Below are 24,974 nucleotides of genomic sequence, written 5' to 3'. Positions count from 1 at the left end.
AAACACAATTTAACGGATAATGGAAACAAGTAGAAATTTAAAACTTAAACTTTTTGTTTTACAGATTTTTAATAGTCAAATTGTCCATAGTAACTAATTCACTAAAGTCTTTTGTTTGCTAAATTGTTTTGTCTTAAAGACCAGACTCTTGAAAAATAACATTGTGACAATGTCAAATACCTTTATGAAGTTGGTCACATTCAACATTTTTAGAATGTATTAATAACAAAAACGTACAATTTAAAGGGAAATGAGAAACAAATATAACTGATTCTCCAGTTCATGTTTTATTTATCTTTAATTACAGTCATAGTGAGCAGTTGTGATTTAAAAACATAGTTGTTAATAAAGTTACATCTTCATGCCCCACACACACACATTCTTGTTTTAACCTAAGACACAAGGCTTACTTTAACATTTGACATTTATTTAAAAAAAAACATGGCAGGTAAGTCAATACAACATAAGTTTCAGCATAAACACATTTAAAGACAACTTCACAGTCTTAACATAATATTTCCAATAATGCACAGAAGACCACCTCCTGTGGTCATGTGATGTGTGAGTTCATTTCAGCGTGGCTGTCCCAGCAGCCCTGCTTTAGCGGCTAAAGCCTCGTTCTGCTGAATGTGATACTCTTGAAAACGCATGGAGATCCGCTGAGTCATCTTCAGGTACTTTTGTAGGCAGAACTCTGAACAATTCGACTGAAACAAACAAAGACCATAATCAACAATGAGGATGAATAATTATGATTGGTCAAGTTGCAGCTAGATAAATGTATGATGTTAAAGCAAATCAGTCAGACAGCCAAGAGAAGTTGTGACATCATATGACATCATCAGCTCATTAAGCGAAACCTTTTCTCAGTATCATCATGGATTCTGCCTTTTACAATCAAATGCTTGATGTAATTATTACCTCATCTGCTTTCACTTCTCTAGTGGTAAAATCTTTCACACAATCCATGAAGCAGTTTTCTGTCACCTTGTTGTAGGTTCCCAGAAACTCCTTGAACTAAAAACAAAAGAGACGAACGATTAATACCAAGCCTTTAGAAACATAGGAGTTACTACCACATGATTCATGTTTACTCAGATTCATCTATAAATTATTTCCAAATTACAGTCTGCAGACTCCACAGGATGAATTGTGACACATTTGGACACCCTCCTGTCTCTGTGGCAGCAGACCCTGAAATGAAACACAGCTAGTTTCACTCACTTGTTTAATCTGGTCAGACTCGCTCGCCTGCGCCGCCATCTTTCACTATGAAGAGAGAACACATGTGAGACACTTGATATACCACAACGATTTAGTTGAAATTTAAAGCCGAACAACACGAGTAATACGTCTCTACAGCACCGTTGCTTCAAACTAAACTGAACTTGAATTGTTAGTTTAGTTCATCTAGTACTAGTGCACACACTACACGTATTTGATTGTACTATTTGTTTCCGGTGAAATAAAGAACGCGTGGAGGATCAAACCCAACAAAAAATCGGTTTAGGGTGAAACGAAACAATAACATAGACTGACAATCTACGTGTATCTCTGTTAAATTACCGTAGGATCGGAATGCATTTACCTTGACAAATGTAAAACTCAACTCGCGTGTAAAACGTTTGACCCTGACATGACTAACAATCGGATGTGGATTGCGCCTCAAGATAAAACTTCCGGTAGGAAACCAGGGCGTACAAAGGTTCCTACAGTTTCAACAAAGTTCCTGTATATACAGTACAGCAGCGGTGTCCACACTTTTCTGGCTCGAGCGCTACTGTTGAAATGACCAGGTTAAAGTTATCTACCTACATTGAAAAGGATAAATATATATTTCCTTATATGAACTGAACATACTTTATTGATACAAGATAAATATAAGATTGTTTCTTACACTATATGGTCACTACTGCACATAGACTATATAAATATATACAAATATATAATTATTTTTAATTTAATTGCTCATGACCTACTAGTACTCGCTTTGCGATCTACCTGTTGGGCACCCCTGCAGTACGACAACGTCAATGAATGTATAATAAATAAAAACAATATGTGCAACACTAATATAAGATGGTGATTTATTAATTTACTGACCTTAGTAAATAATAAATTACTGTATACAATTGCAATAATGATAGTTGCTGTATTGCTTATTATGCCGATTTGCAACCCAATACAGTACATTTAAAAATCTAAAAAAATATATAAATTTATATCATTAACAACAAAGTAGCTGTGGATTTAACAAATTAATCATGCTGGGAGTTCAGATGGTATTTTAAGCTTGAGGTGCTTCAGTGAAAAGAAAACTACTTTCCATAAGGTGTGTCCTGGAGCAACACTAAGTGGATGGATAGAGGAAATGTTGAAACAAAGCAAAGTCTGACAAACACATGGCCAGAAACAAATATGAATATAAATAATTTTAAGGCAATTGGTTATGTCAATCTTTTTTTAAAAAAAAACCACAACAAAACACCTTTGCATGGTTTTTATTTACATCTGTCTAAAAAAACCTTTTTTTTTTACATTTTTTCAGAAGATGTCTGTCTCTCATAATCATCATAACAGTTTTTGACATCATTTTCTCTTTTCATAGGAACACTGTTTTAATAAAAACTTGTGCTGGTTTAAAAAGTTCATGTTACTCCATTGTCAGACCACAACCAGGTCTCTGACCTCAGCGCTGACCAGTGTACGCTCTGAACCAGGAAGTGACTGAAGCAGCAGCTGAGGTAAACATCCCTCCAGATGCAGCAGATGGCTGTGACACCTGTAGAGAACTCTGAGCGAGATCATTTGGCTGGAAGAGGAAACAGATAAAGTGAAATTCAGAAAAACGCTGATGTCATTGGTACGTAACATTTTTGTTTGTTTCCTATTTACCTGAGATGGGATATCACAGAAGCGTGGACTAGGCACCGTCTCCCAGTCTGTCCCCAGGTCTGTCTCCTCATCTGTCACTTCCTCATCCCCACTTTCTTCCGCTGGCCCAGCCTCCTCTGGCTCCACAAATTCCATAGACTCCTCGAGGTCAGCACTGACCTCAAATGGCCCAGTTCTGTGAACAGAAAAAAGACAGAACTTCTCATCAGGGCAGCTGTTATACATTTCACTCCAAAGATGTATTGTGTGTGGTTATCAGAAACATGTTATTTTATTTCTGTTTGCTATGACACAGCCAATCACAGAACATCCCACTGAAGAAAAGCCAGTCAGTACACAGAGAAAATGAGATGAGACTCTTACCTGCCAAGATTGTGGTTTTCAGGGGAAACTAGGAACATGATATTTCTCAAAGTGTGATGAGGATGAAGATTCTCACTGTCAACATGCTAAACAAAAACACAGATTTAACATATCATATTTACATTTTTTTTTTCTTTTGTTATAGTGTGCTCCAAAAAAAGAATAAAGAAAATCATTGGTTTAAAGAATGGTAGAATAAGATTCCTGGTGAAAAGAAAGGGCTGTGTGTCAGTTTATGATTTAATAACTAAATTAAAAATGACAAATTCCTGCAACACTTAAAGGAACAAGAAATGGTTCTGACCTGTGAGAAGCACAGATGAAGGACATTGGTGTTGAGTTTGTTCAGTGCTCTGGTGAAACGATATCTGCTCAGGTTTTCGCCACAGAACTCACTGAGAGAAAAGAAAGAGAGCAATCTAACTAAAGTGAAACTTTTATCCTTAATTCACAAAATTCCACAATTAAAGAGAGGGACAGGGAAACCGAAGTCCTGACAGTTTGTGGACAGTGAAAGTCGTACCTGTTACACAGCTTCTTGGGCAGGTTCACGTCCAGGATGTGGGAAAGAATGTTTGTGAGCTGTGTGGTGTAGCAAAGTGCAGCGCTGATGGTATGAGCAGGATTAATGTGGTCCAGTTCTGCAGCCACAAAGGTGAAAGGTGTATGAAAGTTTAAATGTTACAGGTACAACAGCCACTTCAGAAAGTGGACAGAAAGACATACCTGGACCCTGGTTGGTGCTCTTCTCCTCCACCCAGGTGTAGTAGGCAGAGCAGTCACCATTGCTGGGCAGCGAGACAGGGGCTCCCGTGATGCTGATGCTGGTCTCACCATTCTGGTCGTCCCAGATCCAGCGACCTGACAGGTAGGTGGTTCTGCGAGCCTCAGCCAGTTCACTGACCGTGCTGGAGGTCAGTGCTGAGTCAGATTCAGCCACCATATCTGCAGGATCTCTGAGTCACACACAAGAAGGCAGTGTTATCAATGGGAAAAAAACAGTTTCCTCCTATTTCCTCTGCCCACTTATCTTCCAGCTGAAATCCAAATTTAAAACTTAAACACAATTTGAATTAGGTTGCATGTCACCTGCTGCCCTGCTTCTCTTCTCTCAAAGAAAATATGTGGCTGCTGAGCTCCTGGATGTGTTCACGTCTTAGATCAGCCAACTGACTCAGTCGACTCTGCAGTTCTTTGCCCCGCCGCTCCAGCAGCTCCCCCAGTTTACGGTTGTGTCGCTCAATCTTGTCCCGCTTCTCCTGGTGGCGTCCAGCACGGCGTTGCAGCTTCTGGCTCTCCTCTTGAGAGCGCAGAAGAAGGTCCTTATCTGCAAAAGAGGAAAATAAAAAGGTGAAGATGAACCTTATCCCATAAAGTACCTTAACCCATAAGGTTAACCCATAACATTAACCCATGTGACCAAATTGAATCAAAAAATGCAGAAAAACTCACCATTCTTCAACTCCTCATTGGCCCAGGCCACTGCCTCCTTCAGCTGCTGGATTCTCACCTGACAGGACATCAACTTCCACTTCTGAAACATTATGATCAAAAAAGTCACAGTGAGGAACATCAATCAACTGAAAACCTTATCTCTGAATTCAGCAGTTGAAATAACAAAAAAATACGATTTTGGTTTAGTGATTTTTTTAATCTTCTGCACTTCTATGAGCAAATGGCTAATTGTTGTATCACAATTGACAATAATGTAAATTATGCATTATAAAAATAATCATTAGTTGCATCCTTAAACTCTGACATTATTATATATATATATATCCCAGTTTCATCCAGCAATAAAACTTACCATCTGGTCAGCCTGCAGCTTTCTGTCCATGGCCTGGACAACACTGAGGACAGATGAAACCAAAAGCACATGAGATCAACAGAAACATAAAACAGTAATGTTAAAAATGAAACGGAAAGGGAAATACTCAGTCACCTCTGTTGCAGATCTTCCTTCTCCTCCTTCAGCCTCGTCAGTCGTTCCAGCTTTTCTGTGTACCTTTAGAGCCACACACACACACACACACACACACACACACACACAGACACAGACACAAAGTCCAGACATAACAATGTAGTTAAGTTGTTCCTTGAGACTGGGCACAGGCACTAAAACTATGAGGCCAAGGTTATTTTGGGTTTTCACATGTTGTGCAACTGAAGCTGCCAACTTAGCTGCGCTAACACTCACAGAATGACAGTGCTGTGTGAGGCTAAATGCTATCAGAGTGAAAATGAGGTCTGGGTACAAAAACACCATTCACCACCCAACTAAAAGCAAAGTGCTAACACTAAGACAAAAGTCACAACACAGCTACACCAAACTAAACTTTTATCAGCCAGAACATGTCAAAAGAAAAATATTACAATCCATAACATCTCACAGAAATGTATGTCATCAGACACAAAAACTCAAAACAAGACTTGTTGGCTGAAAGTTAAAATCAGATGCTAAGTCAAGACATGGGCAGAGTCCAAATTTATGATCTGCAGTGTTGTTTACAGTGTTGTTTACATGTAGTCACAACATACAGTAGTTAAGTGGGACTTTTATTTTAACTTGTATGTAAGGTATACAGAAAAATACCAACCAGCTGAGCTGTTGAAATTATAAACAGTCATCATGCAACTTTAGCTGGGATATTTTGAGTTGGAGAGAATGTAGCACATTAATGCATAAGAACATCAGCTGGTGTTGTAACCCACTACAGTGACTCCTAAACAAGACAGCCATAGTGTTGTTTAAAATTAGAGTTCCATATCCCTGACCCTAGTTCCCAACATATTGGGGAAACATACAACAGCTTTCACAGTTAATTTAGATACACTTACAGCCTTCTTATGGAAACGCATCTTACTATTTTTTTTTTAAATTAAGGTATTAGTATTTTTAGTCACTAAAAAAAAAATCACTGAACACTGGCGAAATGAAAATGACGTTATGGACCACCTTTAATTAATGTTGAAATGTGACTGTGATTTAAACCTCCGATTACATTACTTTACCTGGCACATTAAATACTACTATCACATGTTTAAAACTCTCCAGATTCGACAGAAACGGCAGATGTACGAAGACCCTTTCGTGTTGTCCGACCAAACAGAACCTGGTGCAGCCTGTGAACTTTACCTCTCCGTGCTCCTGCCGTCGTAGTAGGCGAAGTCTCCGGCCTTTATACAACGGGCGCAGGTGAGTCTGCGGCGGGACGTGCTGCACAGCGGACACCGCTCCACGGCCACGTAAAGCCCCTCGGCGTCATCTACGGACTCCAGCATGACACAACCCGAAGATGAGGAGTGAGGCCGAATAGGAGGCCTGCTGCCGGACACGGGAACCCTGAGCCCCGCTGAGGCTGCCATGGAGGAGGTAAGCTCGGCTAAGATACACTGAGCTACATTTAAACCTGTTAGAAGTAAACAGGAAAAGACCGTTCGCGCTTCTACGTCAAATCCCTTACGACGTCACTAACATATCTGTCAGACTGGGTGAAAAAGCGAGGATTCACGGCAAGTGTTGTTGTTGTTGCTTCTCTTGCTGCTCTGTAGTTTTCACAACGACGACTTCCGCTACTTCCGGTTTTCTCTAAAAACGTGACGGGTTTGTTTATGTTCTGACGTCATCTGTATAGGCGGGGCCCGGTGAATTGCGTTACGCTCACAGCTGAAGATTTTCTAATGTCGGTTTTTAACCTTGAGGGTTCGTTAAAATCATGTACTTGTTTTATTTTAGATTACACATTTAAACAGAATATGATTAAACAAGGGGTCTGACATTTATTGCTTGAAAATCTGTAGAAAAACCTTGATTAAATTTGAAAAAATGATTTATATTAATTTTTAATGAGAGGAAGCAAAGCAAGAATCCTTTAATGTATCTAAGGACATCAAAGGAACTGAGGTCAGTATTAGGTACAAGAGCATCTGGCTGCAAAGAGGAATGGTTGCTTCCAAACACTGCCATCCTCTGAGCCTATCAGTTATAAAGTCATCTGTACTAACCTGAATTACTCTAAAGTGTCCGATCACAGCCAGAAAGACCTCTTGGTCTATTGTGACAGAGTTATCAGTCATTTTTTCTTTCTTTCTGTTTACATGCTTAGCAGAGTGATTTAATTATTGATTATTAGGGCAACATTTAAAGTCCATGGCTCAATGTTTTAGTAATACTAAGATTTTGGAAATTTTTTTTATTGCTGTACTGAGAGAAATAATTTAAACACAATTGTAACTGTAATCAAAGATCATCCATATTCAACTCAGTGATAGACATTTTTTGCTGACTGAGTTCCAGACATTTAGACAAAAGAAAAAACACAAATATGTATAATACACTTTCATTTAAGCCTATAGAACAAACAGGAAGTGCGGTCCTCATTGCTTCCTGAAGCCTCTCAGGATGGGATAAATGTTCTCAAAGGCTTCATAAATCTCTGCTCGTTCCTTAGCTCCTGAAATTTAAACCACATTTAAATATATATTACAAGTTCAAGGAGACAACATAAACATTCTTAGGTATCATGTTCACCAGTGTGAGAAGAAGAACAGTAAATAAACCAACCAACCAACCAGGTGAAGAGGTGTGAGTTGGTTACCGGTCAAAACCACTTTTCCTGACACAAAGATGAGTAGGACAATACGCGGTTTCACCATCCTGTAGATTAGTCCTGGAAACAGCTCAGGTTCATAACTGCAAACAAATTAACGCCATCAGAAGCCACAATACTGCCCCCGTTAATCTAGACTTACAAATGTCATGTACTGGTGTTCATACCTGGTGAACTGCTGGTGGGTCAGGACCAACCCTTCCAGTCTGATCGGGAAGAAAACATCACAGCTGGCCACCATGTTCTGGATTTTAAAGTCCAGAAATCGAGCAGGGAAGCCCAGTTTCTGAACTACTCGGGCATATTTCCTGGCCGCCAGCCGTGACTGCTCCTCACTCTCAAGAACATATACAAAATGAGGTTAATGAACAGGCCTCTGAAGCAAAGACAGACTTGACTCCTGATTGTTGCAGCACTGACCTCTTAGCACCAGTGCACACCATCTTTCCTGAGCTGAAGATTAGTGCTGTAGTTCTAGGTTCACGGATTCTCATGATCACAGCTGCAAATCGCTGACACATGACACCACAATGACAGGAGGTAGCGTTTTTCACTCACTGACAAAAAGTCCACTTCATGTACCTTTGGGTTGTACTCTGCATTTCTGGCCTGCAAGGCAATGAACTTCAGGTCCAGAGGACAACCCAGGTTCACGGTGGACACAATATTTCTACAGAGAGTTGACAGTCACTAAACATATCAATACATGTGAACACACCACTACTGTTCCACTGCATGTCTAAAATCATCAGAAGCATACTGTAACTGGGGGATGATCCCCGACCTCTCTGTCACAGGTGTCATAGGAGTCATAGGGGTCATAGGGGTCATTTGACAAAAGGGAGAGGCCATGGTCCCCATTCCTGAGGTGGATGCCCCCTGCTGTGTGTAAGCTGCCATTGAGTTCTGGGAGTTCAAGTCGAAGACGCCGCTGTCTTGAGATATTTCCAGAGCTGAGGCCTGATCTTCTCCTGCTGTAGATCACAAATGTTTTCCTCATGTACTTAAATTAAAAACAATGCATCATCAGTGATGTCATACCTGTATCATTATGTGTGCCCAGTTCATCAGGTAAAAAACTCAGGTCCAACTCCTCCCCCAACTCGCCACTTCCATCCTTCTCTGACAGGTAAGAGACACCCTGCTGAGTTGCAACAGGTTTCTCTGCTTGAGGGGTGGGACTCTGGAGGCCTAGCTCCTCCCCCAGAATAAATCCAGAGTCCTTTACAAAGAAGTCAGTGTTGTAGGATGGGCAAACCAAACACTTTGAACTAATAGAATAGTGGTTTAAAAAACACACACATTTAAAAACAAGGTCTTGTTATATTTTTGTTGTATGTGTAATTAAAAATAAATAATAAAAAATTACCAAAATGGAATAATATGAATAAAAAGTTTTGGATTTGTTTAAACCAAGAACAACAGCAATGTGGAAATGTGTTTATGACAGACAGACTAACAATCAATGTAAACAATGCCTTCTTTAACTGCAAATTCAAACAAGAGTGTCTACTTACATTTGCTATGGAGTCATCAAAATAACGCTCCAACGCGGACTCATCCATGATTGAAGATCCAGATTATCCAAGACATTCCAAGAACTAATTCCAAGAGCTGAGTCCCACACAGCTGCATCCAATCTGCACTAATTTGACACGGATTTCTCTACCTTTCGCTGTTCATTATGACGTGTATCTGCAGTTTACCCTCCTGCCAGCAGGTGAAGCCGGCGAAGCTTTCATTTGTAGCTCAAAGTCACGCGCATGCGCAAAGCGTGTAAACAAAGCAACATGGAAGCACATGCTTCAGGGAAAAGAATAAATATGACAGATACACCGACATAGATGCGAATTGAATAGTTTATAAATCATTTTAAATACTAATTTTATTCAACGTTATTCAAAGAATGGATTCTTTAAAGCAGCGACTGACTGACTTTTCCCTGGAGGCGCATGGTAAGCGACAGGAAAGCTAATGATGTATTTTTAGGCACAATATTACTTTAAATAATACTGTAAATATACTAATGACTTGTCAGTAATATACTCTCATTGTTAACCATACTTACTGTACTGACTCGGAGCAGCTGGGATCAATAATTGATTTTTTTTTATAGATCTGTATTTAAACCACTCAATTCCAATCCTCGAAGAACCTCCTGACCCGCTGCAGTTCTACCGCGACTGGATTGGACCCAACAGACCCTGCATCATCCGCAATGCCTTCAACCATTGGCCAGCTCTGACTAGATGGAAGTCAGAATACCTGAAGTAAGAAGACCCCATCCACTCATGTTCGCACAATTATCCGAGGTAGGCTGCTTTTTAAAAAATAGTTCCTGTCTGTAGGGAGAAGGTGGGGTCCAAGGTCATCAGTGTGGCAGTCACTCCTAATGGTTATGCTGATGCTGTCAACGGTGATCGCTTTGTGATGCCCGAAGAGAGGCACATGACCTTTTCTACTGTTCTGGACATCATTGAGGGGAAGGTGAGACACCGGGTCACAGCTATCAATGGCTGGTCACACTTGAAAACTGCTCTATGAACCAAAAACTGATGCAGCTGTGTAAAATCAGTTGGTTTTAAGCTGTTGTTGTTGCTACAGGTGCCACATTCAGGCATTTTCTACGTTCAGAAGCAGTGCTCTAACCTGTTGGAGGAACTGCCAGAGCTCAAAGATGATGTGGAGCCTCACATTTCCTGGATGAGTGATGCACTTGGTGAGAACAAACATTCATTCTACACACGTTTGTATTACTGACCATATCTTAACTAGGTGACAGAGCAGATAAGAGGTAATGATTGTTTACTTTTAAAGATGGAAAGATTTCTTTTGAGTCAACTAAGTTTTATTTTTTTAGGAAAGCTTCCTGATGCTGTGAATTTCTGGCTTGGAGAATCAAAGGCCATCACCTCCAGTGAGATCTTACCTTTTCTTTACATGTTTTAAATTAAACGTATACTTCTCATGCATGTATTTATGTCTGCGTGTTTGTGGTAGTGCACAAAGATCACTATGAGAATCTCTACTGTGTGATTTCTGGAGAGAAAACCTTTCTCCTGTTGCCACCCACAGATCGCCCATTCATCCCCTATGGTAACCACAGCAACCAACTCTAAAATACTCTTCAGTTTCCTCAGTACCTGCCTACATTAATCATAGCGACCATATCTGTGGAATTTTGCAGGTGTATATCAGCCAGCTGTCTACCACGAGCGTGACAATGGAGAGTTTGAGGTTGTGGATCAGATTGGTGCTGAAAAGGTCCGTGCAATGTCTGATTATGATGATATCCCCTTTCCACCCTTTTCTGACTCCACCCACCTCTTCTTCAGGTCCCCTGGATCCCACTGGACCCTTTGGATCCAGATCTGCAGCGGTTTCCTCAGTACAGCCAAGCTCATCCACTCTGCTGCAGCGTGAAGGCTGGTGAGATGCTTTACCTGCCATCACTGTGGTTTCACCATGTTCAGCAGACGCAAGGCTGCATTGCAGGTAACAACAGGCCCCAACAACTGTCAACCCCTGTCATGTAGTTCACCAATGACAATGCTGTGCACTTTCTTTCTGCAGTAAATTTCTGGTATGACATGGAATACGACATCAAATACAACTACTTCCAGCTGCTGGACTCACTGAGTGACATCACAACATGACATTGAAGAGATTATTTCATCGTCTGAAATGTACAATTGAAGGCACAAACCTTGACCTTATATGAAAGACCATTCTGGTCATACAGTTCTGGGTACAGTATCACTGTCAGGGATGGCTTTAGACATTTTCTTAGAACATAGTAAATATTTTTGATTGGTCAACTTCTCATCATTTAGCTATTTAAGTCAATAGTTGAGTGCTAACATCAGGGGCAAATTAAAAAAAACCTATAACTTTAACATGTTTATATCGCCAACATAGAAAACTCCTGGAATGACACAAATGTTTTTTTAAACCCAAACCAAAACGTGAGAAAAACTTTATTAAACCAAAGTTCTTAACAGAGGAAAAAAAAAATAATCTGAAAACAAAGTTTTAAAAATAAAACATGATTCTTTTCTTTTATTGCATCATCTCAGAAACACGAAGGCCACGACAGCTGATGACATGTAAACAAATACACAAGCTCTGCCCCTCACTTACCTGACCACTCACATCCACCATAATAACTATCAATCGATCAACTGATCGGCTCCTCGCACACTGAATCACTGGAAATAAAATTACGAGTTCTTGGCATGACAGATTTTATCTTGAAATATCAATTACTAGTAGAGTTGAGTTTTTAACAAAGCCTCCTGAAGTTTTCAGAGGTCAGTCTTAATCACGATAATCAATCATAAAATATAGTGATTGAGGAAGACTGATCTTTACTGATCAGCTGATTTAACAATTTTTCAAGGATAAAGTCTGAACTCTGGTTAAAAGGAGTGACGTCATTGTGATCGTCAGTGACTGCTGGCGACGCACGACTCAATCATCAATATGTACGAAAGGAGGAGGAGTAGGAGTTAGGGCAGAAGTCAGGAGGAGGAGTCCTGAATGGGACACCTCCTAAGATTCCTGATCAGCAGGGGGCACCACCCTGCTGCTCTGACAGCAACACACACACACACACACACACACACACACACACACTGAAGAAATCACTGTTAATCACAATAAAACTTTTCAGGTAAACATGTTCAAAGGTGCAGGGGTGTGATTTCACAAAATATTCTGATCTGATATGAGTGCCCTTTTTCACTCAATGTTCTGGCTCCGCCCACAAACAGGAGAGTTGATGCTGTGGAAGGTAGGCACCCACCGGTTGTCATGGAGGCCCACATTGCACCCAGGTGTATCCCTGTGGTTGCCATGGCAGCACATCCAGAACCCTGGTCCATGCGGCAGCGGCTGACAGAAAGCTTTGTGGTGCCATCGACACAACGACACATCACCGCGGAAGTAGCGTTTCTTACACTGTTTGCAAGGGTCATCTCTGTATCGTGGGTGGGAGACCCAGAGAGCGTCGGCTGGGCGAATCCCATATGTCTGAATGAGGAAGTTAAAGTAACGGCAGGCGCACTTGAGGGCAGCAAGACTGCGTGTATCCAGCAGCAAGAAGATGCTGACCAGCAGGTGGTGAGGTAAGAGGGCAAGCAGCGGCTGAGGCTCCAACAGCTGACGTACGCGCTGACGCATCAGCAAGAAGTCCATGGTCCCACCCTCAGCCTCAGGAGGGTCAGGGGAAGGGCTTACAGCAGGCTCTGAGTCGTTTTTAGGGTGGCTAGGGCTGGAGTTTGAGTTGGTAATAGGACACAGAAACAACAGGCCTGGTGGGGGCTCCTCACCCTGTGGTGCAGTCACCTGACAGCTACGCCCATCTGCCTCATCAAAAACAGGGTGTGGAGATGCGTTCTGGTCTGGTGAGGCAGCGTGGTCTGAATTGGAGGGTGTTTTCTGCAGTGATGACATAGGCGAAGAGTGGGAGGGGCTTTGTTCAGCAGAGACAAGAAGGACACGTCCCACTGTCCTTCTCAGACTGTTGCTCCTGGACACATCACCTTGACTTCGCCTTCTCAGACATTTGGATTCTAGCCTGGCGACCATGTCTGACACCCTAACACTCTCTGCCTCCTCCTCTTTGACCTCAGTAGGTGGGGCCCTGGAGAGAGTGATTGTAGTGGAGCTTCTTTGGAGAGTGAGAGAAGGTTTACAGTCCGTCTGCTGCTCGTTTGCTCTCTGCTCCAAGAAGGCCACCATCTCCACCACGGACACCTTTAGCTCCTCGTCTTCCTCTGCCTCTGCCACCATATCACCTTCATTCATAGACGTCTCAGATTGATGCGGTGCAGGTCTATGGTTGCTTCCAGACCGACGACGGCGTTTTGCACTACTTTTCTCCTCCCAGCTGCTCTTAGCCTTAGCCCCCCGTGTGTTTGTAGGTGAAGTCCTGTCAGCGCTCGCTGAACAGTGATCACCACTTTCTCCTTCTGAGGCAAAGATGGCAATCTTCTCTCGCACATGTCCCGGCTTGATGACGGTCCAAATGTCTAGCGGGGAGTCTGTGTCCTCACTCTGGTAAAACCTGAGTGTGTCATTTTCACAGCCTGGTGAAAGCAGGTGGACATGTGGGGCTGAATTCCGTGATGGCTTCAGCCACACTGATGTAACGCTGCCACTGCTGTTCGCTGTGCTGCTGCGGCGGAGCGTGTTGTTGGAGATCACACTGAACGGGAGACGGCCACTGCTTTGGCTAGTGCTCTGGTTACTGCCACAGGTCTTCAGTAGCGCCCCCTGTTGGTTCCCAAATGATGGCACCTGAATGCCAGACTGTTCCAGACGCAAAGACTCTTGATACGACTTTAGGTGCATGATGTTCCTGAAAAGGAGAGAGAGTAAAAGAGAAAGAAAGAAAGGGTAAGAGAGAAAAGGGTGAGACAGAGAGACACAGGGGTCAGGGCTGAGTTTTATTTTGTCGTAGAATGTCAGAATAAATTCTTTCCCTGTTGTGAAAGTCTTAACATTTTTATTTTGAAATACTCAGAGTATGTAAAGAATATGAAGAGGTTCTATTTGTTTGTACCTTGTTCATGTTCATCGTCACTGATTAGGGGAGGGGTCAAATGACCAATCTCTGACCCATTAATTTTGTCTGGTCAGGTTTCTTCTAGTTGGTTTCAATACAAACCTTAAAAAAATGGAAATGTGATCACATGTATTCTTTTTTGTTCTAGAACTTTCTATTCAGTTGTAGGAGACAAAATCAGACAGACACTGTCTCTGCATCTGTTTTTCCTGTAGGTTCAGTCTGGTCAGCCAACCCCAGCTGGACCTGCATGTTTCACTAAAACAGACTGCCTGTACTCTAGAGGAGGTCTTAGAGTGTCACACGCACATGCACACTGTTTAAATAGACATTTCCATTACTTTAAGATCCCTGACCTCTGACCTTTTGGTGATATGTAATACAGCCTCACTTCAGGACATGTAATCCTAATTGTTACCAGTTGCTATGACAATGACGACATGCCTGTAAGTCTGATCCCATATGAAACAGATGGTCGACGGGCAGTGGGAACATGATGTCACTGCGTTGTGACTATGAACACACAGTGATATCTTATTAACATCACGTGTGCTAGTTGCCCGCTGTTATATAACTGCACTGATTGTGTTTAATGCTCAAACTTGTTTTCTTTCACTGCTGAATGATGTCATTCTACAAACGAGAACCAGGCACCGCAGGGGCAAGAGTCTTCTTCATTAACATTGTAACCACCCCTGAAAGTTACAGACAACAACCTGACCAGTAAATGCATCATATCTTTGTATCAATGCATTTCCTAAGGACCACAAAAAAAGAAAGCACCCATGAACTTTTGCACTTTCCCATTACTCCCAGCCTCTGCTGAACGTTTGCGTTTGTGCATGTAGTTACCTCCACGCTGTGTGCTGATTGGTCAGCAGTAGTGGTAGGGGTGTTGTCCAGCGTTGAGTGACAGCTCCTCTGATCCTTTGGCTTCACATCTTTTAGTTGTTTATTTTAAACTCCACCCGTCCAGACGCCGTAAGTCATCAAAGCACTGTCCAACAGAAACACATCAAATACATTGTCTTACAGTCACTATTACATCATAGTACATTATTCTGTAAATGCCAGGAAATAAACACAACTGGGCTAGAGCATAACCAGAGCTCTGGTTCAGAATGTTCAGCATTAACAGAGTCAAAAAGTCACATGAAAAGCAAAAATCTCTGGTTCTCTGGTGTTCAGATGTCCCGTTTTAAAATTTATTTATAATTTTTTTTACTAGTGGCATTTTGTTTTTTAATACAGACATTAACAGAGGTTTTCTGTCACCAAACGCTTATAAACAATTTTTTACCTGTGCAACAGTTTATTTCTAAGTAGGATAATAATTTACAAAAACAAGTTGATGTTCCATAAAGAGATTGGAGGCATAAACTCCTTTACATTAGAAACATAGTTTTAAAAAAAACAACAACATTACAACATTGTGTAACAATTTAACAACTATGAGACTTGTTTCAGCCTGCTCTTTAGACAACCACACCCTCCAGTCAACCACACAACATGCTGGGAAAACACACTGTCTGTGTTTGTTTCCTGCAGAGAAAATCACAAAGAGCTTCACAAAGTGAACAAACTGGTTCTTTCAGTTTTACCTGGACACACACACACACACACACACACACACACATTAAGTGTGAACAACATAAGTTGTAACTGTGCGTCAGAGAGAAAGGATGAAACTGCAAAGTAACATGTCAGCAGAAGCTGAAACACGGTTTGTAAATATTGTTAAAAAAACAAACAAACTTTAAAATATACACAGATAGTTAATAATATTAAGGCTATACACAAGCAGACCTGAGTAGGTAGCTAAGTCTTCCTGTTGTACATCTACTGCTGTTTTGTCTGAATATTTTCTAGCCTTGTAAAAATACACACACGTTGTCAACTATTTCTCTCATCTTCAATCTGACAATATGACGAGGAGTTGGTCCAGTCAGACCTACTACCAAGAAAATAATTGACAATGACAGAAATTTACCTGGTATGGTAAATGGTACCACAGTGACAGCAGAGAGTCTAACTGGAAGAAGATATAAACTTATGCCAGAGCAGAAGGCTAACTACTTTGTGGTAGAAAGAGTAGAGTAGAGTAGAGTAGAGTAGGGCTTTATTCACCCCCCTTGGGGGAAACATACTAGTACAGTAGCCAGTGGCAGTGCAGAAAACGAGAGAAGAGGAGTTAACACAATAAATAGAGTAAAAAGAACTAAAAAGCAAAAAGCACTCTAAAATTTAAGTAAACTTTAGAAAAATATACATAATGAACAAGAAAATATACATATTGAACAATAAAGTGGCAGTGAAGGGTGCAGGTAATCAGTGTAAAGAGTTAAAAGACTCCTGCTTCTCTACTGTAGGATCAGTTTAATCAGTTTTTAATCAGTTTAATCAGTTTTTTAATCAGTAGACTGCAGTAGATGTAAGAAAAAAACTGCAGTTTTACCAAGTTCTGTGGTCACCAAGACTAAGAAGCACTAAATAAATGCACTGCAGACAGATAATATAACTAAATGATTATCTGTGTCTGTTAAACAACAAGCCAAGGATGGAAAACAAGATGGTTTACTCCATGAAAACTATTTTGCACTTGTTCTTCCTGTGTGTAACCCTGTGTTACAAGTGTTACAAACCGAGTACTTCCTTGTTCCAGATATAGCAACAGCAGTGCGCATGACTGCTAAAACTAAACTAAGATGGGTCATTTTTCCTGATTTCTAGCAGTTTTGGTCAGTTTTTAAAGGTGATACACAGAGCACAACACCAGACACCAGTGGGTTTGTTGTTTCATTATGTACAGAATAGCATAACAACAATACTGGTTGCAACCCAGTACTTAGTAAGTAGTTCGTCTTGACGTCCTACTTAGAAAGACAGCAGAACCCAAAGTTAGGTCTAGTACTAAACTATACTCGTATGAGTATTAGTACTTCCAGGTCCACTTCCAGCCTAAACCTCATGGTAATAGTGTTAAATTATAATGCAACCTTAACCGTACATAAAGTCGATTCAAGACTTGCTAGAATGTTCTTAACGATGATGACTTAAAGCCTCAATGTGTCAGCTCCATGAAAACATGAATAAACACTGACACAAATGTAATCATTGGATTCAATAACTATAGCCTTTGGTATCCCTAGGTGCCTTCACTGGCTCGCCGAACGAGAACGTTATACTGAGGAGTGGCAGGTGTTCACTAGTTGTTGACTTACTGTTTACTAGGTCGTATTGAATCTGGGGCTGTTTAACCAAATCTTCAAGGAAGTGTCAACAACCAGGCGTATTAAAGCAGCTATTGATCGGTTGTTATCCAGCTGTAAACTAGCCCTCAGGGTTTATTTTGTTCGTGGACCCCTAAGGCCTCTGCTTTACTTCCACTGCCTTAGCACGTTAGCCCGTTAGCACATATCTCGGCATCGGGCATCAGACTCGGATATGTGAGGCAGAGAATGCGGTAAACAACGGTAGACAAAGTAATGACACCTTGTCAACTACTTCATAAACTTAACTGACCTTAAAGCTAATTAGCGTGCACGTAGCCGCGGCTCCTGAAACCTTTACACACCTGGTGAAAAGACTAGCCCGGGACATTAGCAGACGGACCTGTGTGTGACGCTCCGATTTCGGTCACAGATTCGAACAGAGGCCGACCCTTGCACTCACCTTACAGGAATCCACCCATGTGTCCGCGACTGCAAGCCTCCCTTCGCCGCTGTTTTACCGTGACTGGTCCGTCAGTCACTACTGGTTAGTGCGATACCTCTCGGTGAAAGTTGTTTTTTAAAGGTTGAAGTCACCGAGTAACCGAGAGCAGCGGACCTAACCGAACTAAAGACGACAGCTCCCGAACACCCTGACGTACAGTTGCTGCTACGTCATGACGTAGCGGAGTAAGCTCGTGTATGGAGAACATTATGGGACTGTTTTGTTTGTTTGTTTTTTTTTCAAACAAGACTTTACTTTGGAATACCCAAGAAAACATAGGTTTCATATCGATGATACTAAGAAACAACCCATGTTACGACATAATCGCGCCAGTCATAGAAACCTCGTCTTTGTTACTGCTTTAATGTACCTTTTTACCATTATGACGTGATATAACCTTTACTGTACGATAGACAACATTGAATATTTTCAAAATCAATTTCTAATGAAAGTGACGTACTTGTGCATTTGCAATTGATTTGTTAATGACGTGACGCAGCTAAAATTCTTCCACGTGTTTAAATATATATATATTTAGATTGATCCATCGAAGGTATTATCGTCAAGAATATATAGAGAACACCAAAGATGGTATTTGACTTTGGTTTCTATCCAGCCATGGCTTATTTGGACATAAGTCACCATCTTTTCCTCAAACATGCAGCAGCAATGGATGTGTCACGATGTCGCCCCCTGATGCTCAAGTATCAGTACACACTCTTCGTCCAACCAACGTCAACAAACTTCCTACCACTAATTACAGCTGTTTATCATGAGACCCATCATTAATCCTCCACAGCTTCATCGTTTTCATAGTTCACGAGTCACCTGTAGGTTATTTATATTTATTTAACCTAATTATTTGTATAGCATTATTTTATTTCAGGTTAGCAAAAGTTGACTCACATAAACATTCAAATAACAAACTCTACGAGCAAATTATAATAAATTGTTTTTAATTACTACATTCTTAATGCTACTCTTGTCATTTTGATATTTTTAGATGTTGTCAAAGGCAGAGACAGAACAGCAGCAGCATCACAGGCACTTTATTGGAATATTCAAGAGCATAGAGACATTAATCTTTATAGTTTGGCTATATGTCTCCTCTTCATGCTGGGTAGAAGCCTTCATGGTAATCTTGTCACTTGCACATCGTGCAGTGTGACATCATTGTAGATGGAAAGCCTGTTGATGGCCCTGAGGTTAGGAAGGCGGTGTTTGTACTCCACAATGTGAGAGTTGTTTACAGCCACTCGATACTCTGTGTTGGTGCACAAGATCTTCATCTACGTCAGAAAAAATAGAAAACAAGTCTGTTTATTCTGCCAGCCTTATGCAAAACAATCCACATCTGCAGACGGAACAGAATAAATTAAACTGAAACCCTACATTCACTTCCCCCTATTTTGTTCAGGGACAAAAGCTCTTTACAATAACTGACTCACCGTGAAACAAAAGCATCAAACACGCCCCCTAGCTGCCGGACCGAAATGTATTTGAAAATGAAGATGAGACAAATACCATACCTCAAATCTCTGACCAGGTACGAAGGGAAAGTTGGAGATCTCTCTCTCTTCTTTTCCCCACTTGTCTCCGATGCAGCTGTTCCTGACGATCACCTTATGGCCATCCTCATTAAAACGAGGGTTAAAGTGAAAGGCAAAGTCATGACCAGCGTTCAGGTCCACTGTGATCCTGAAAAACAGAAATAGAAGACCATCATCCAACAGTCATCCAACCATATTTAACATGATTTTCAATGACATTCGACCCACATTCCCCTGACCTCCCAAACCCCAGTCCCATCATTTACTTTTGTGGATTGGGGTTGACAGTTCCAACAATGGTGATCAACATTTTGTCATGAACTCCATTCTGAAGCTGATGATAGTACGGGACACTCTGTGCACAAAGAACAAAAGGAAATTGTTCAGTTTTTCTTTATGTGTCTGTCTGTGTGTGTGTAATGTCTGTCTGTCTGTGTGTCACGCTCACCAGACTTCTCTGAGGTGCAGATGGGGGAGCCGGCGTGGGTCCAGGAGCGGGACTTGGCCAACCTCCTCCTGATGTTGGTTGAGGAGAGGGCCAGGAAGGTTGGGTGGGTTGTCCTCCAGGCCATGTGGGTCCACCTGCAGATGGCTGTCCAGGCCATGTTGGGTTGGGCTGAGGTTGACCTGTTGGCAAACATATGCAGAAATTGATGTGACAATATTTCAGCCATGTGACCTTAACACTAGAGTAGGGCTGCAGTAACCATACCTGGCCAGGTGGGGTTGGATGCAGGTTGACCTGTGGGCAAGAGAACACAAACATTATTCTGACTTCATCACCACTATGTGACCTCATTATTACCGTGTGAACGACTAAATCAACCAGACCTGGCCAGGTGGGGTTGGGGTTGGGGTTGGGGTTGGGGTTGTTTCCAGACCACATGCCGCTGCCTGTTGATTGGTTACCACCAGATGGCCAGTCTTCGAGGGCGTCAGAGAGCTGCAGAAACAGATGAAGGAGTCAATGCACGTCCTCCACTGTCCATCAGGAAATGCTGTCTTTCATTAAAGACTGAGACAAAACAGGGACACAAGAAATGTCCAAGCTGTCCCAAGAAGTAGTGCAGGAGACTTGTTTTATGGGTGTGTTAAAAAGAATGTTTGGAATGAGGGTGTTTGTTTAAGACAGACACAGACACAAACACACACACATTGGGGGACAGCATACACAAACAGGATACTGAAAAATAATCCTAACACAACAAAGTCTATGATTTTACATCACATGATACATAATGTATATATATCCATCTGTAGATGTTCCTTCTTTTCAAATTTCTTTGGACAATCAGGCAGCAGTAGACCAGCACTAGTGTCCCTCAAGGCTAGTTTTGGTAAGTGGCTTACATACTTTTCTTTTCAGTTTCTACTTAAAGCCTGAGAGAGCCTGTAACCCCCCCCGTAGTCTCCGGCCAGTTCTAGTGGAAAGAGGTTCACGCAGTACCATCAGCTCTAAGTGTATGTTTGTTTGTTTGTTTGTTTCACTTTAACCTGAACGTCCTCATTATTACGGCGTTTGAAACCAAGGACATGAGACTTACATCCATGAAGGTGATCTGAGATCTGAAACACAGAGAGAAGATTTAAGAGCAACAGAACAAGTCCCAACAGGAAGAGCAACATTCATGAAAACGAAAAAAGGCCCAAGACCCTACCCTGACCCCAGAACCTGCCCCTCATCACCACATTCCTCTTATTCTTATTCAGTGAAAAAACATAAGGAGCAGAAAAGCTCTTGTGGCCAAGTTTAAGAAACACTATTGGACTACATACAACAAAAAATGACGTGGTCCATACCTAGTATTTAGATTATGGATCACATCTCAGCTATATTTTTCCCATAGTCAGCTTCGACTGGGCCTCTGCCAAAAAACTAGAAAAACTAGTCAGAGACAGCAGTGTCTATCTAGTATTACATAATTCTTTGCTGTATGTAGGACAGATGTCTGACTGTAGACCAAGACAGTCAAGAGTGGAAAATTAAAAACAGTGAAAAATATGTAGAATACAAATACACTCACACACAGTAGAGTTATATGACATAATTACATAGGATCACACTGGATTGTACACGCTGTCATTCTCTCTTTTTTAATTAAATTTATTGTGTTATGTGTGAAAATAGGCTGTTATTAAATTCTTCCAGTTTTTATATCAGGCACGAGGAACAAGAGAGTGCAGCATCACTTCAGTGATTACCCAACAGCTTAGATGTGTTTGTCACGAGCTTAACTTCCTACACAGACTGAGAAACTTCTGGCCTTGAAAGCTGAATCTACTTCTTCTTGTTCTCATTTTGACTATATTGATAAATATATTAATAAAGACATATGCTTCAGCTCAACCCATGGACTAGGACATATGAACCACATCCATAGCAACCCCAGCTGGGTAGGAAGAGAAACATAGGCCATTTGTCTGTGAACAATAATTCATTAAAGAACATATTATGTTGTTATATTAAATGTTATATTTCTGTTATGTTAGTGATATTTCCTAACTGAGTCATTGTCACCTGACTTATTATACAAAGCAGTTAAACAGGACACACACATGCATACATTTTTGTGTGCGATCCAACTGGTCAGTTTACTTCTTATTGTAGACAATCAGGTGTTGAAAACAAACCCACCTTTTCCACACAGATGTTGGAGTGAGCCTCAGGCCTGATTATTGATGATTGATTAAAGCAAATGTATATTTTCAGATAAAGTGAAAGAGAGCAAAGTCCATCAGTTGAGTACAGCTCTTTACAATAACTGATTAACTGTGAAACAAAAGAGTCAAACACACCCCAGCTGCCTGACCTTTAGCATCTGACTTTTACCAAAGCAACTCTAGAGCTTCTATTATTATTTTATAATAATCAATAACCCATGTTTACATGAACATATGTGTTTCTTTGGCACCAATGTCAATAAGAAATCAGTTGCAGCTCAAATGGACTCAGCAGATGCTGGACTGACTGCTGCCCTGGGTGGTAATTTTGTGACAGACAACTCCAGATAAAAGATATCTGATGCTGTGACATCACAAAATAACACTTTTGCACTTTGCTGTGGAGGCAGAAAAGAATCAACAACTCAAATAACTTGCTATCAATTTCCTGTTCAAAATGTTTGTTTTCTAAAGTTTTCTAACAGCAACAATAAGCATTGAACACATATTTATAACTATATATCTATATAAATATATATTAATATATATGTTACATTACACACTTAACATAGATGTTATTGCTGAGGACAAGGCAAAAGTGAATTGTCTAAAAAACCTGAACTGTCTCTTTAAGAAGCTACAAAAACAGTTGAACAAAAAGAAGACATATGAGGAGGTGAGGGAGGGATTAAAATCACAGAGAGGATGTTGAGAAGAAGAACGGAGAGGAGATATGAAAAGACAAAAAAAAAAAACATTAAAAAAAGATGTGAGGACAAGAGACACAGAGTAGACATGAAGGAGACATGAGGAGGACCGACACGGGGAGACAAGAAGGAGTCTTTAGGAGGACAGCTATGGGGGAGACAGAGGGAGTACATACCTGTGTTCACCTGAGCTGCAGACTCACACTGCCTGACTTGAAGAGACCGTTTAAATTTCTGAGCCTCACCCTGCTCACATGGAAGACCACACCCAGCACAAACACACATAGAGGAACACACACAGGAACCCAACCACAGGGAGAGAGGGGAGTGTCGTTTCCATGTGAATCACCATTTGTTTTGCTCATACATTTTTCCACTCTCTTCAAGATCCTTCCAGGATTATTAAAAACTGCATTTGTCATTGCCATGGAAACCAGATTATTGGTAAACAAAGATTACGTTGCTAAAACTTGTGTCTACTTCAGTCCATAACAACTAAAAACTGTGCCTGTGGCTTTAACCACAGTTTAAGCATCCTCCTTTTTTTTAACATTTTCCAGGTTGTTACGAATTTCACTCCTCCACACAGAGGTCCACAGAGAAAATCTGTGATTTTTTTTTCCCTTCAGCACACTAGAGTCGTTGATCCACTGCTGCCTCCATCAGCGTGTCCCACCGTGTTATTCTGTGGTTTGGGGATTTTAAATTCCATATATAGATTTTGCTCAGTAAACCAAACTTACGACAGGGGGCAGCAATAGACCAGCAGACCGGTTTGATATTGATGAAGCTGTGGGTTTGTTTTACTTTAAAATAAACTTTACTTTTCAGATTGAAGCGACAGAGTGTACGCGTGTTTGTTTGCGCGCGCGTGTGTGCGTGTGAGTGTGTGAGAGAGAGAGAGAAAGAGAGAGAGCGAGCGACAGCGAGATAACCATGTGTGGTTCCTCTGTATAAAGTTTATACGACCCAGTGAATATCACCACCAGATTGGAACCCTCACCAAGCGTAAACACACACACACACACACACACACACACCCTTCGTCAGCTTTAAAGAAATTCCTTATGATGATTCATAGTCACACAATAATGTTCGTGTTTTGTACTGACTGGGTGTGGTTGTGTGAGTGTGTTTTTCTGTCCTCTGCTGGACAATATGTGCCACTTCATTTTGCAAACATTGAAATTGCGCAGTAGTTATCAGAGCCGCCTTTGGAGCTGAGTGACAGCAGGAGGCGCTGTGGAGCTGTTCCAAGTTCCAAGAAAAAAACAGGCTGCAAACCTTGAATGTGATCTGCGTGGGTTGGTCATTCACATCTTTAGCATTTAAATATTTAAGCTGAAATACAAATGAACAAAGAAAGTCAAACCGTTTAAGACAAATGTGAAATCTTTATTTATGAAAATGCAGCTATATTTCTCTACACACTAAACTAAAGTTGAAATTCTTCTGTAGTGGTGTTTTTAATTTAAAAAATTAAATGTTTTAACTTTTCTCTGATTTTGAAAGTGTTCATTTTTGAGAGTTAAAAACATACACAGCGCAGCACATGGTGATATAATATTAAAAGATAAAATAACAACAGAACTTCTCAACGCTATTGAAGATGGCACACTGATTAAAATAACCTTTGGAATTATAACTCTGGTATTTATGCATTCATTCTCCTCTACTGCTATACCCCACTGAAGGTTGCAAGGAGACATTGGCCACATCCCAAACATCTCGGAACAAGTGTTTGACCAAGTGCTCTATCTTTTTCTAACAGTCAATTCTCTTTGACCTTGGAGAACAGCACTAAGTGTTGAAAATGTCCAGAACTATCCTTTAAAATGAACCAACAATAAAAATGTTGACTAATTGGATGTTTACCCATTTCACGCCTCCTCCAGTTCAATTATAT

At 41.0% G+C, this 24,974-nt stretch overlaps 6 protein-coding genes across 14 annotated transcripts; 1 reads left to right on the top strand and 5 right to left on the bottom strand.

Moving 5' to 3' along the window:
- Positions 1–272: 272 nt before the first annotated feature.
- Positions 273–1,708, bottom strand: timm9 (translocase of inner mitochondrial membrane 9 homolog). The gene is made up of 4 exons (XM_008314337.3): positions 1,589–1,708; positions 1,225–1,269; positions 922–1,017; positions 273–707 (listed from the first exon to the last, which is right to left on the bottom strand). Exons 2-4 carry the CDS (start codon positions 1,261–1,263, stop codon positions 573–575), a joined length of 270 nt encoding a protein of 89 aa, XP_008312559.1. The 5' UTR covers positions 1,264–1,269; positions 1,589–1,708; the 3' UTR covers positions 273–572.
- A 777-nt stretch (positions 1,709–2,485) lies between these two features.
- On the bottom strand, positions 2,486–6,917 carry atg14 (autophagy related 14). Its single transcript, XM_008314324.3, has 11 exons — positions 6,395–6,917; positions 5,201–5,263; positions 5,066–5,108; positions 4,711–4,792; positions 4,348–4,585; positions 3,985–4,214; positions 3,782–3,899; positions 3,563–3,653; positions 3,259–3,344; positions 2,896–3,070; positions 2,486–2,812 (listed from the first exon to the last, which is right to left on the bottom strand). The coding sequence occupies exons 1-11, from the start codon at positions 6,622–6,624 to the stop codon at positions 2,690–2,692; spliced, it is 1,479 nt and encodes a 492-aa protein (XP_008312546.1). The 5' UTR covers positions 6,625–6,917; the 3' UTR covers positions 2,486–2,689.
- A 572-nt stretch (positions 6,918–7,489) lies between these two features.
- Positions 7,490–9,573, bottom strand: tbpl2 (TATA box binding protein like 2). Of its 6 annotated transcripts, none has more exons than XM_017031882.2 (8): positions 9,386–9,573; positions 8,910–9,090; positions 8,629–8,842; positions 8,451–8,538; positions 8,289–8,380; positions 8,036–8,203; positions 7,823–7,951; positions 7,490–7,712 (listed from the first exon to the last, which is right to left on the bottom strand). In XM_017031882.2, the coding sequence occupies exons 1-8, from the start codon at positions 9,431–9,433 to the stop codon at positions 7,706–7,708; spliced, it is 927 nt and encodes a 308-aa protein (XP_016887371.1). In that variant the 5' UTR covers positions 9,434–9,573; the 3' UTR covers positions 7,490–7,705. The 6 variants fall into 6 exon arrangements, with proteins under 6 accessions (XP_016887371.1, XP_016887356.1, XP_016887360.1 ...); XM_017031867.2 differs by having other exon boundaries at positions 7,827–7,951; XM_017031871.2 differs by having other exon boundaries at positions 7,831–7,951.
- Positions 9,574–9,640: 67 nt separating this feature from the next.
- jmjd7 (jumonji domain containing 7) lies at positions 9,641–11,917 on the top strand. The gene is made up of 9 exons (XM_008314368.3): positions 9,641–9,823; positions 9,985–10,138; positions 10,217–10,355; positions 10,473–10,587; positions 10,729–10,785; positions 10,869–10,964; positions 11,056–11,132; positions 11,204–11,363; positions 11,442–11,917. Exons 1-9 carry the CDS (start codon positions 9,775–9,777, stop codon positions 11,522–11,524), a joined length of 930 nt encoding a protein of 309 aa, XP_008312590.1. The 5' UTR covers positions 9,641–9,774; the 3' UTR covers positions 11,525–11,917.
- On the bottom strand, positions 11,899–18,320 carry fbxo34 (F-box protein 34). Of its 2 annotated transcripts, XM_008314385.3 has the most exons (4): positions 18,109–18,320; positions 15,289–15,433; positions 14,434–14,538; positions 11,899–14,229 (listed from the first exon to the last, which is right to left on the bottom strand). In XM_008314385.3, exon 4 carries the CDS (start codon positions 14,220–14,222, stop codon positions 12,609–12,611), a length of 1,614 nt encoding a protein of 537 aa, XP_008312607.1. In that variant the 5' UTR covers positions 14,223–14,229; positions 14,434–14,538; positions 15,289–15,433; positions 18,109–18,320; the 3' UTR covers positions 11,899–12,608. The 2 variants fall into 2 exon arrangements, with proteins under 2 accessions (XP_008312607.1, XP_008312599.1); XM_008314377.3 differs by lacking the exon at positions 14,434–14,538.
- An 861-nt stretch (positions 18,321–19,181) lies between these two features.
- Positions 19,182–23,388, bottom strand: lgals3b (lectin, galactoside binding soluble 3b). Of its 3 annotated transcripts, XM_008314398.3 has the most exons (8): positions 23,245–23,378; positions 21,245–21,266; positions 20,532–20,643; positions 20,413–20,442; positions 20,149–20,327; positions 19,967–20,055; positions 19,680–19,848; positions 19,182–19,439 (listed from the first exon to the last, which is right to left on the bottom strand). In XM_008314398.3, the coding sequence occupies exons 2-8, from the start codon at positions 21,248–21,250 to the stop codon at positions 19,281–19,283; spliced, it is 744 nt and encodes a 247-aa protein (XP_008312620.1). In that variant the 5' UTR covers positions 21,251–21,266; positions 23,245–23,378; the 3' UTR covers positions 19,182–19,280. The 3 variants fall into 3 exon arrangements, with proteins under 3 accessions (XP_008312620.1, XP_008312634.1, XP_008312626.1); XM_008314412.3 differs by lacking the exon at positions 21,245–21,266 and having other exon boundaries at positions 23,245–23,388; XM_008314404.3 differs by lacking the exon at positions 20,413–20,442.
- Positions 23,389–24,974: the final 1,586 nt, after the last annotated feature.

Source organism: Cynoglossus semilaevis, chromosome 1, assembly GCF_000523025.1.
Source record: "Cynoglossus semilaevis isolate Cse_v1.0 chromosome 1, Cse_v1.0, whole genome shotgun sequence".
Classification (NCBI taxonomy): Eukaryota; Metazoa; Chordata; class Actinopteri; order Pleuronectiformes; family Cynoglossidae; genus Cynoglossus; species Cynoglossus semilaevis.
Note: the sequence above shows the minus strand (reverse complement) of the source record. Positions and strands in the feature narration are given on the sequence as shown.

Excerpts from the sequence above, each read along its gene's own strand:
- timm9 (XM_008314337.3), bottom strand. The coding sequence starts at position 1,263 with ATGGCGGCGCAGGCGAGCGAGTCTGACCAGATTAAACAA. Across the intron at positions 1,018-1,224 it reads AGTCTGACCAGATTAAACAA|TTCAAGGAGTTTCTGGGAAC; the intron begins GTGAGTGAAACT and ends TTTTGTTTTTAG. Across the intron at positions 708-921 it reads GAGAAGTGAAAGCAGATGAG|TCGAATTGTTCAGAGTTCTG; the intron begins GTAATAATTACA and ends TGTTTGTTTCAG.
- atg14 (XM_008314324.3), bottom strand. The coding sequence starts at position 6,624 with ATGGCAGCCTCAGCGGGGCTCAGGGTTCCCGTGTCCGGCAGCAGGCCT. Across the intron at positions 5,109-5,200 it reads AAGGAAGATCTGCAACAGAG|TGTTGTCCAGGCCATGGACA; the intron begins GTGACTGAGTAT and ends ATCTGTCCTCAG. Across the intron at positions 4,586-4,710 it reads CAATGAGGAGTTGAAGAATG|ATAAGGACCTTCTTCTGCGC; the intron begins GTGAGTTTTTCT and ends CCTCTTTTGCAG.
- tbpl2 (XM_017031867.2), bottom strand. The coding sequence starts at position 9,433 with ATGGATGAGTCCGCGTTGGAGCGTTATTTTGATGACTCCATAGCAAAT. Across the intron at positions 9,091-9,385 it reads TTGATGACTCCATAGCAAAT|GACTCTGGATTTATTCTGGG; the intron begins GTAAGTAGACAC and ends TTCTTTGTAAAG. Across the intron at positions 8,381-8,450 it reads ATGCAGAGTACAACCCAAAG|CGATTTGCAGCTGTGATCAT; the intron begins GTACATGAAGTG and ends GTCATGTGTCAG.
- jmjd7 (XM_008314368.3), top strand. The coding sequence starts at position 9,775 with ATGGATTCTTTAAAGCAGCGACTGACTGACTTTTCCCTGGAGGCGCAT. Across the intron at positions 10,965-11,055 it reads TCGCCCATTCATCCCCTATG|GTGTATATCAGCCAGCTGTC; the intron begins GTAACCACAGCA and ends GGAATTTTGCAG. Across the intron at positions 11,133-11,203 it reads ATCAGATTGGTGCTGAAAAG|GTCCCCTGGATCCCACTGGA; the intron begins GTCCGTGCAATG and ends CCTCTTCTTCAG.
- fbxo34 (XM_008314385.3), bottom strand. The coding sequence starts at position 14,222 with ATGCACCTAAAGTCGTATCAAGAGTCTTTGCGTCTGGAACAGTCTGGC.
- lgals3b (XM_008314398.3), bottom strand. Across the intron at positions 20,328-20,412 it reads ATCCAACCCCACCTGGCCAG|GTCAACCTCAGCCCAACCCA; the intron begins GTATGGTTACTG and ends GTTTGCCAACAG. Across the intron at positions 20,056-20,148 it reads CTGCACCTCAGAGAAGTCTG|AGTGTCCCGTACTATCATCA; the intron begins GTGAGCGTGACA and ends CTTTGTGCACAG.